We start from the raw sequence: 10,257 nt of genomic DNA on the forward strand, positions 1-10,257 counted from the left end.
TTCAACGTCAGCTAACGGAGCTACAAAGGACAAGGAGGCTACTAGCCTGTCCGCTACTAGCGTTAGGTCTTCATAATGGAGGCGAGATAGTTTCAGGCTAGCTGAGGTAAAGCCAGCTAGCATGTCTGCTATTAGCGTTAGATAGTTGCAGGCTAGCTGAGGTAAAGCCAGCTAGCATGTCTGCTACTAGCGTTAGATAGTTGCAGGCTAGCTGAGGTAAAGCCAGCTAGCATGTCTGCTATTAGCGTTAGATAGTTTCAGGCTAGCTGAGGTAAAGCCAGCTAGCATGCCTGCTACTAGCGTTAGCTCTTCATAATGGCTGCCTCATCCCGTCAACAACTAATGCTAGTCTACCTACTACTAGCATTAGCTCTTCATAGTTATACGTATGAATATAGGTATGAATATCATTACGCTAATGTGACATAGTCAAGTAAGTCAAGTAAGTCAAGTAAGTCAGAGAGGCTTATTGTCGGTATGCTAACTGTTATGCTAATGTATCATGTAATTATGCATAGCATTATGCTAATGTTATGCTAATGTGTGTGTCCTCAGGGTGAGCGTGGAGAGAATGGTCCCCCTGGACCCGCTGGATTCGCTGGACCCCCTGTAAGTAGCCCCTCCCACTCTCTGATGACATCACGCGTTACATCATCACTGTGCGTCTCTCTCTGATGACATCACGTGTTACATCATCACTGTGCGTCTCTCTCTCTCAGGGTGCTGACGGTCAGCCCGGAGCTAAGGGAGAGGCTGGAGATAACGGAGCCAAGGGAGACGCTGGAGCGCCCGGCGCTGCTGGAGCCACTGGAGCCGCCGGACCTCAGGTTGGGACACACACACACACACACACACACACACACACACACACACACACACACACACACACACACACACACACACACACCTTACATGGTGTACAGCCGGCATACACACATACTCTTATACTATTGGTGTATGGTATGGTTTGATTGACTCTCTGCCTGGTCCAATCACAGGGTCCCGTTGGAAACACCGGAGCCAAGGGAAGCCGCGGCGCCGCCGGACCCCCTGGTGCTACTGGATTCCCTGGAGCTGCTGGTAGAGTTGGAGCCCCCGGCCCCTCTGTGAGTACCCACATTGGAACTATCCCATTGAGATAAAGCAGGGTGCCTATGGGCTATAGTTCCACACATTGGAACTATCCCATTGAGATAAAGCAGGGTGCCTATGGGCTATAGTTCCACACATTGGAACTATCCCATTGAGACAAAGCAGGGCGCTATGGGCTATAGTTCCAAACATGGCTCCTATGGCTGGAACTATCCCATTGAGATAGAATGAGCACCTCCGCATTCCATTGTTACAATGGGAGTCAACGCTAGCCCTGATGTATTGTGGTGTATTGTAATGTCTCTCTGTCTCTCTCTCTCTCTCTCTCTCAGGGTAACTCTGGAGCCCCCGGCCCTGCTGGAGTTGCTGGTAAGGAAGGACAGAAGGGTAACCGTGGAGAGACCGGTCCCGCCGGTCGCCCCGGTGAGCTGGGAGCCGCAGGACCCCCAGGAGCCCAGGGAGAGAAGGGTAACCCCGGTGGAGAGGGAGCTCCCGTAAGTAGCCGTGGTTTACTGTCATCATTACACTCTCACTCTCACTCTTTATTCCATGATGACCCCAACATTCTGGACCTCATTCTGGGGTCTTATAATGTGTGTATTTGACCAGGCGTCTCTGTCTCCCCCTGCAGGGCTCTTCTGGTATTCCCGGACCCAGCGGTATTGCTGGTCAGAGAGGTATCGTCGGTCTGCCAGGACAGAGAGGAGAGAGAGGTTTCCCTGGACTGCCCGGACCCAGCGTGAGTTAACTAGTCCTTAACTAGTCCTTAACTACCACTAGTTAACTATTAGCGCTGTTAGCAGCAGACCCAGATTGGTCGGTATAGATCTAAGCTGCGATTGGTTCTCCACAGGGAGAGGTCAGTAGATCTAAGCATTGTGATTGGTCCCCCACAGGGTGAGGTCAGTATATCTAAGCATTGTGATTGGTCCCCCACAGGGTGAGCTTGGTAAGCAGGGATCCGGTGGACCTGGCGGAGAGCGTGGACCCCCTGGACCAATGGGACCCTCTGGCCTGGGCGGAGCACCCGGCGAGGCTGGACGCGAGGTGAGGACCCTAAAATACTGTCTCCGCACTGTAAACATTAGCATGGTGGTGTTACGGCATCTAGTCTACACTGTAAACATTAGCATGGTGGTGTTACGGCCTCTAGTCTACACTGTAAACAATAGCATGGTGGTGTTACGGCCTCTAGTCTACACTGTAAACATTTGCATGGATGTGTTACCGCCTCTAGTCTACACTGTAAACATTAGCATGGATGTGTTACCACCTCTAGTCTACACTGTAAACATTAGCATGGTGGTGTTACCAGCTCTAGTTTACACTGTAAACTTTAGCATGGTGGTGTTACGGCCTCTAGTCTACACTGTAAACATTAGCATGTTGGTGTTACGGCCTCTAGTCTACACTGTAAACATTAGCATGGTGGTGTTACCACCTCTAGTTTACACTGTAAACATGTTAGGTATGGAACTACAGAAAGTACACTGTAAACATTGACATGTTTTGTGTCACAGGGAGCCGCCGGTAACGAGGGAGCCGCTGGCCGCGATGGTGCTGCAGGACCCAAGGTCAGTGCCACACACACACACACACACACACACACACACACACACACACACACACACACACACACACACACACACACACACACTTGGCTGTTTGGTTGTCCTGTGTGCTGATTGGCTGTCTGTTACCAGGGAGACCGTGGTGAGTCTGGTGCTGCTGGTGCCCCCGGTGCCCCAGGACCCCCCGGAGCCCCAGGACCCGTTGGACCCGCTGGAAAGTCTGGTGACCGTGGAGAGAGTGTGAGTACAGACCCCCCCCCAGCACCCCCCAAAACATCATACAGACCCCAGAACCAGAACACCCCCCCAGATCCACCCCAAAACGTCATACAGCCCCCTAGATCCACCCAGAACCCTCCAGAACAATCTACAGACCGCCCACCACCACCTAGAAGCTCATGGAACCAATCTAGAGCAGATAGGAGTCAAGAACCTGTGAGAGTCCATCAGAACCTCCCCAGGTCCAGTCCAGAATACCTGTTAGAACCTCATAGTCTACCTGTAGAACCTCATAGTGTCCAGAACACCTGTAGAACCTCATAGTCTAATAGAATATATAGTAGACCCATCAGAAGACTGAACTCTCTCTCTCTCTCTCTCTCTCTCTCTCTCTCTCTCTCTCTCTCCAGGGTCCCGCTGGTCCTGCCGGAGCTGCTGGTATTGGTGGCCCTCGTGGACCTGGTGTAAGTAACTATGACCTATGACCTTCTGTATGTAACTATGACCTATTAACACATTGGATCCTAAGGACGGGTGTACTCGGTTGCTATGCACAGGGCTCCGCCCACAGTTGTTTCTGTACGACCCGACCACGTTAGCTTCTGTTTTAGCCGCGGCTCTTTGCACGCTCTTTTCTCGGAAACTACGCCGCTGTCCGTGTTTTTCTGATTGTCCGGTGATCGCGATTGGAACATTGGGCGTTTTCTAGAGCAAGGATAATTTTAGCTCGCTAGCATTAACGCTAATACTTTAGACTAAACTATTACAAACTGCTGTAAGTAACTCAGCGCTCGTACTCACAACCTTCCCGCTCTTTTCAGGGCCTATTGACCTAATAACTATGAACCCTGAACTATGAACTCTGACCTATGAACGACTCGTACTCACAAACCTTCCCGCTCTTTTCAGGGTCCCGCTGGCGCTCGTGGAGACAAGGGAGAGACTGGAGAGGCTGGCGAGAGAGGCATGAAGGGACACCGAGGATTCACCGGCATGCAGGGACCCCCCGGACCCTCTGTAAGACTCACTAACATACTGTAGGACCCCCTGGGGACCCCCTGTAAGTCATTATCCCCCCTGTAACACCCAACCCTAACCCTGTTTGTTGTTGTTTAACCTTTAGGGTTCATCTGGAGACTCAGGACCTGCCGGTTCCGCCGGACCCGCTGGACCCAGAGTAAGTTCTACAACCGTTTACACTTTACACTTCACCCCTAAACACTAACCCCTAAACCCTAATGCCTAGACCCTAAACGTTTACACTTTACACTGACCAAGAGTAAGTTCCATTTACCATTCACAGTTTAGGCATTTATCAGACGCTCTTAATCCAGAGAGACTTACAGTTTACACTTCCTATCATCAGTCTTACAGTAGACTATATAAACAGTCATCTAAGATCATCTATCTAGAAGCTATCATCATAGCTACATAGCATGCTAATATCTGCGTTGTCTCCGTAGGGACCCTCTGGCTCATCTGGAGCTGCTGGTAAAGACGGTATGAGTGGTCTGCCCGGACCTACCGGACCCCCTGGACCCAGAGGTCGCTCTGGAGAGATGGGCCCCTCTGTGAGTACACACTGTCTGTCTGTCTGTCTGTCTGTCTGTCTGTCTGTCTGTCTGTCTGTCTGTCTGTCTGTCTGTCTGCCTGTCTGTCTGTCTGTCTGTCTGTCTGTCTGTCTGTCTGTCTGTCTGTCTGTCTGTCTGTCTGTCTGTCTGTAAACCCCATATCTTACTTAGATAGTAACATTAAGTAATGTTTGTAAAATAGAAAAATGAGAGAACAAAAAGTCATTATAGTATCAGCTTGCATTCCATTCTCTTGCATATTGTATCTTAGTGGGTCTTTGTGTAGAATAAAGCATATTGTATCTTAGTGGGTCTTTGTGTAGAATAAAGCATATTGTATCTTAGTGGGTCTTTGTGTAGAATAAAGCATATTGTATCTTAGTGGGTCTTTGTGTAGAATAAAGCATATTGTATCTTAGTGTATGGACTCGTAAACATCTCGCCACTAGACCACGTGACTAGAAGCTAGCCAATGAGGCGTCTAGGTTCCACTAGACCACGTGACTAGAAGCTAGCCAATGAGGCGTCTAGGTTCCACTAGACCACGTGACTAGAGCTAGCCAATGAGGCGTCTAGGTTCCACTAGACCACGTGACTAGAAGCTAGCCAATGAGGCGTCTAGGTTCCACTACTTCTGTCCCACGGTTTCCTGCCAGCCAACCAACCAACCAACTCCTCTCTCTCTCTCGTTGACTCCTCCCCCTCACAGGGACCCCCTGGACCTCCCGGACCCCCAGGACCCCCCGGCGCCCCCGGTGGCGGCTTCGACATGGGCTTCATCTCCCAGCCCCAGGAGAAGGCTCCCGATCCGTTCCGCATGTACCGCGCCGACGACGCCAACGTGATGCGCGACCGCGACCTGGAGGTGGACAGCACCCTGAAGAGCCTCAGCCAGCAGATCGAGCAGATCCGAAGCCCCGACGGCACCCAGAAGAACCCCGCCAGAACCTGCAGGGACCTGAAGATGTGCCACCCCGACTGGAAGAGCGGTACGCTAACCGCTAGCCGCTATGCTAATACAACACTAGTTACTAATAAACACACTAGTTAACCTGTGCTGCCCCGACTGGTAGAGCGGTACGCTAACCGCTATGCTAATAAACACACTTAGTGGTATCTACAGTACGCTAACAAACACACACTCAACATGCTAATAACGAACACACACACACACACACACACACATCAACACTGGCTAAAGATTGTGTCTCTGTCCGTTTACATTACGTTAGCGCTAGCGCGGTGCTTCATCGTGTGTCTCTCTGTCGCCGCCCTACAGGACAGTACTGGATCGACCCAGACCAGGGCTGCACCCAGGACTCCATCAAGGTTTACTGCAACATGGAGACCGGAGAGACCTGCGTGTCTCCCACACAGAGCACCGTGGAGAAGAAGAACTGGTACCAGAGCTCCACCAGCAAGAAGCACGTCTGGTTCGGAGAGACCATGGCCGACGGATTCCAGGTGAGACCGGCCTTCTACTCTAAGACCCAAACCGCGCCAATGCAACTAGTCGCAACTCCTTGCAACCAAACGGTTTTAGGCCCAAACAGCTCGGAATGATTCGCCATGCAACTCCTTTCAACCAGAGTAGTTACATGAAACCATTAACCTCAATGGCAGTTGGAAAGTGGAGTTGCATTGGTGTGACATCTCCTTAAAACTGCTTTTTGTTGCACTTTTGCACTTTTGTTGAACTTGCGACTAGTTGCATTGGTGCGGTTTGGGCCCGAGAAACAAGCCCAAATAATCAACTACACTTTAGGCCCAAACCACAGTGAGGGCTCCTCTCTCTCTCTCTCTCTCTCTGTCTAAGTAAACCTCTCTCTCCCCTCCCCTAACAGTTTGAGTACGGCAGTGAGGGCTCTGCTCCCGCGGACGTGAACATCCAGCTGACCTTCCTGCGCCTCATGTCCACCGAGGCCAGCCAGAACCTCACCTACCACTGCAAGAACAGCGTGGCCTACATGGACGCTTCCACCGCCAACCTGAAGAAGGCGCTGTTGCTGCAGGGCTCCAACGAGATCGAGATCAGAGCCGAGGGCAACAGTCGCTTCACCTACAGTGTCCTGGAGGACGGATGCACGGTGAGAGAGAGAGCGAGAGCGCACACACACACTACTGACACACGCACGCACACACGCACACACACACACACACACACACACACAGCTTTAAGGAACCCAAACTGTGATTGAATTCTACTTCTCTAAGTGTCCTCACCAACAACATCAGGTGTATTGTTACAATTTAGGCATTTAACAGACGCTCTTAATCCAGAGTGATTTACAGTAAGCAAGAACCACACAATAATAGTCACCTATAGGATCATAAGTAAACGAAGAAATGTGTGTGAATGTGTGTGAATGTGTATGAATGTGTATGCTGACGATGTGACGATACAGCATACTAACGTTGTTCTCCTCCCCGTGTGTCTGTACAGTCGCACAGCGGCGCATGGGGCAAGACAGTCATCGACTACAAGACAACGAAAACGTCTCGTCTCCCCATCATCGATATCGCCCCCATGGACATCGGCGGTTCCGACCAGGAGTTCGGCCTGGAGGTCGGCCCCGTGTGCTTCTTGTAAAAAAAAAAAAAAAGGAGAAATCTGGACTTGAAATAGTTGTTGTGTGTTATGTGTGTGTTTTTTTTTATTTGTTCCGACAGTTGATCTCTCTGTAAAAAAACAAAAACAAACAACCCAAAATCATCATCATCAACAAGACCCTTTTTTGTTTTTTTTTCTTTTGTTTTTTTTTTGTTGTTGAAAAAGCCGACACCCCTTTTTAGAAGTCTTCCGTGTTCCGACGTCGTTCGTTTCTGCCTTGAAACCTGCACTTCCTATTCCTTCCACAAGAGGGCGATGTCGGCGCGGTGCGGAGTTTTTTTCCGCACGGCCGGTTGTCCGTCGCGTTTGGGACCACTACTTCCTGTTTGGGACCACTACTTCCGACTCTGAGGATACTTTTACCTTTTTTTTTTCTTTTTTTTTAAAGAGAAGACATTCTGTTTTTCCAAACGGCAAACGAGAAAATAATATATGTGCTTTGTGTAAAGTGTAAAATGTTTTGAGTTTTCTTTTTGTTTTTTTCTTTTATTTTTTTGTTTTTCCCCCCCCCCCCTCTGGAGTTTACAGACAACAGTTCAGAAACCACACGACGCGCGACGTTGACTTTTTCATTGGTTTTACTTTAGTTCTTTCTTCCACACCTCCACTGCCCTCAACGGATCAAAGGACGATATGAGCTTTGTACACAGTTTTTGTTTCAGGTGCTGAAAAATAAACGGTCAAACTGACACTGTGTGTTTATGTGTCCGGCAGCGATATCTCTGCCTCGTTTGTTCTACTACGTCCGTGTAGGGTAATATTGTGTGTTCTTCTCACACTCTGTCACTCCAGCATGTTGTGTTACGGTGAAATTGGTGACCTGCTGAAATATGTAACCATCTTTGTGGACTTCACACAACTTTACATAGAGGTCTTTAACTTCACACAACTTTACATGGAGGTCTTTAAATATGTGTCCTAAATATCGCTAGTTTAAGTAAGGGATAATGTCTGGCTAGGTGGTCATTGATTCACCTCCTTTATGTAAGGGATAATGTCTGGCTAGCTGGTCGTTGTAGGGAGATAATTCACCTCCTTTATGTAAGGGATAATGTCTGGCTAGCTGGTCGTTGTAGGGAGATAATTCACCTCCTTTATGTAAGGGATAATGTCTGGCTAGCTGGTCGTTGTAGGGAGATAATTCACCTCCTTTATGTAAGGGATAATGTCTGGCTAGTTGGTCGTTGTAGGGAGATAATTATCATAATTCACCTCCTTTATGTAAGGGATAATGTCTGGCTAGGTGGTCGTTGTAGGGAGATAATTCACCTCCTTTATGTAAGGGATAATATCTGGCTAGGTGGTCGTTGTAGGGAGATAATTCACCTCCTTTATGTAAGGGATAAAGTCTGGCTAGATGGTCGTTGTAGGGAGATAATTCACCTCCTTTATGTAAGGGATAATGTCTGGCTAGCTGGTCGTTGTAAGGAGATAATTCACCTCCTTTATGTAAGGGATAATGTCTGGCTAGGTGGTCGTTGTAGGGAGATAATTCACCTCCTTTATGTAAGGGATAATGTCTGGCTAGCTGGTCATTGTAGGGAGATAATTCACCTCCTTTCTGTAAGGGATAATGTCTGGCTAGCTGGTCATTGTAGGAGATAATTCACCTCCTTTATGTAAGGGATAATGTCTGGCTAGGTGGTCATTGTAGGGAGATAATTCACCTCCTTTATGTAATGGATAACGTCTGGCTAGGTGGTCGTTGTAGGGAGATAATTCACCTCCTTTATGTAAGGGATAATGTCTGGCTAGCTGGTCATTGTAGGGAGATAATTCTCCTCCTTTATGTAAGGGATAATGTCTGGCTAGGTGGTCATTGTAGGGAGATAATTCACCTCCTTTATGTAAGGGATAATATCTGGCTAGCTGGTCGTTGTAGGGAGATAATTCATCTCCTTTATGTAAGGGATAATATCTGGCTAGCTGGTCGTTGTAGGGAGATAATTCACCTCCTTTATGTAAGGGATAATGTTTGGCTAGGTGGTCGTTGTAGGGAGATAATTCACCTCCTTTATGTAAGGGACAATGTCTGGCTAGGTGGTCATTGTCAGTAGATAATTCACCTCCTTTATGTAAGGGATAATGTCTGGCTAGGTGGTCATTGTCAGTAGATAATTCACCTCCTTTATGTAAGGGATAATGTCTGGCTAGGTGGTCATTGTCAGTAGATAATTCACCTCCTTTATGTAAGGGATAATGTTTGGCTAGGTGGTCGTTGTAGGGAGATAATTCACCTCCTTTATGTAAGGGACAATGTCTGGCTAGGTGGTCATTGTCAGTAGATAATTCACCTCCTTTATGTAAGGGATAATGTCTGGCTAGGTGGTCATTGTCAGTAGATAATTCACCTCCTTTATGTAAGGGATAATGTCTGGCTAGGTGGTCGTTGTAGGGAGATCATTCACCTCCTTTATGTAAGGGATAATGTCTGGCTAGGTGGTCGTTGTAGGGAGATAATTCACCTCCTTTATGTAAGGGATAATGTCTGGCTAAGTGGTCGTTGTAGGGAGATAATTCACCTCCTTTATGTAAGGGATAATGTCGCTAGGTGGTCATTGTAGGGAGATAATTCACCTCCTTTATGTAAGGGATAATGTCGCTAGGTGGTCGTTGTCAGTAGATAATTCACCGACATGGAGTTTAACGTCTGCCTTCCCTGCAGCTGGCCAGCTGCAGGGCTGGCTGCGTCTGGCCAGCTGCAGGGCTGCGTCTGGCCAGCTGCAGGGCTGCAGCACTGTCGGAAAACAAGGAAGTGAGTTGATCAAATCGAATCCATTTTCGGGTTTTACTGCTTTGTCTATTTCTCACTCAAATGTTTCCAAAAACATTCTTGTGAGCAACGTTTAGCTGTAAATGATATTGTGTGTCACTAGTGTGTGTGTGTGTGTTTACATGGCTGTCATGTTGGAAACAGCAGTAAATCAAGCCAGGCGCAGCAGGTGATCAGAGGGTTTGATTAGCCAGCGGTTATAGAGCGGAACGGTCTGTTATCAAGAAATAACACACGGCTGAATTCAGCGATTGACCAATCAGAATCAAGCATTCAACCAAGCCATGCTAATGATTTACGTTCAGAGTGGCCGAGATTTTGGGATGTTGCCAGATTGAAGAGAAAACAAGCCCAAATGTTTTACCACTTTACCTCGGCTATTTGACAATAGCAGATCTACAAGCTCACAGCGACACATTG

At 48.2% G+C, this 10,257-nt stretch overlaps 1 protein-coding gene across 1 annotated transcript in view; it reads left to right on the top strand.

Annotated features, from left to right (window-relative positions):
- LOC306919147 (uncharacterized protein) overlaps positions 1 to 7,753 on the top strand; it is a gene marked incomplete at its 5' end in the record, with an annotated part of 30,908 nt that extends 23,155 nt beyond the window's left edge. Inside the window, 16 exons of the mRNA XM_079531977.1 lie at positions 556 to 609; positions 720 to 827; positions 999 to 1,106; positions 1,425 to 1,586; positions 1,724 to 1,831; positions 2,032 to 2,139; positions 2,613 to 2,666; positions 2,796 to 2,903; positions 3,293 to 3,346; positions 3,792 to 3,899; positions 4,006 to 4,059; positions 4,346 to 4,453; positions 5,163 to 5,442; positions 5,733 to 5,917; positions 6,298 to 6,540; positions 6,897 to 7,753. Coding sequence (XP_079388103.1) covers positions 556 to 609; positions 720 to 827; positions 999 to 1,106; positions 1,425 to 1,586; positions 1,724 to 1,831; positions 2,032 to 2,139; positions 2,613 to 2,666; positions 2,796 to 2,903; positions 3,293 to 3,346; positions 3,792 to 3,899; positions 4,006 to 4,059; positions 4,346 to 4,453; positions 5,163 to 5,442; positions 5,733 to 5,917; positions 6,298 to 6,540; positions 6,897 to 7,043 — 1,989 coding nt within the window. The remainder of the gene's footprint in view (positions 1 to 555; positions 610 to 719; positions 828 to 998; positions 1,107 to 1,424; positions 1,587 to 1,723; positions 1,832 to 2,031; positions 2,140 to 2,612; positions 2,667 to 2,795; positions 2,904 to 3,292; positions 3,347 to 3,791; positions 3,900 to 4,005; positions 4,060 to 4,345; positions 4,454 to 5,162; positions 5,443 to 5,732; positions 5,918 to 6,297; positions 6,541 to 6,896) is intronic.
- Between the last annotated feature and the right edge of the window lie 2,504 nt (positions 7,754 to 10,257).

Source organism: Electrona antarctica, assembly GCF_951216825.1.
Source record: "Electrona antarctica genome assembly, contig: scaffold_39, whole genome shotgun sequence".
In the NCBI taxonomy this organism is placed as follows: domain Eukaryota; kingdom Metazoa; phylum Chordata; class Actinopteri; order Myctophiformes; family Myctophidae; genus Electrona; species Electrona antarctica.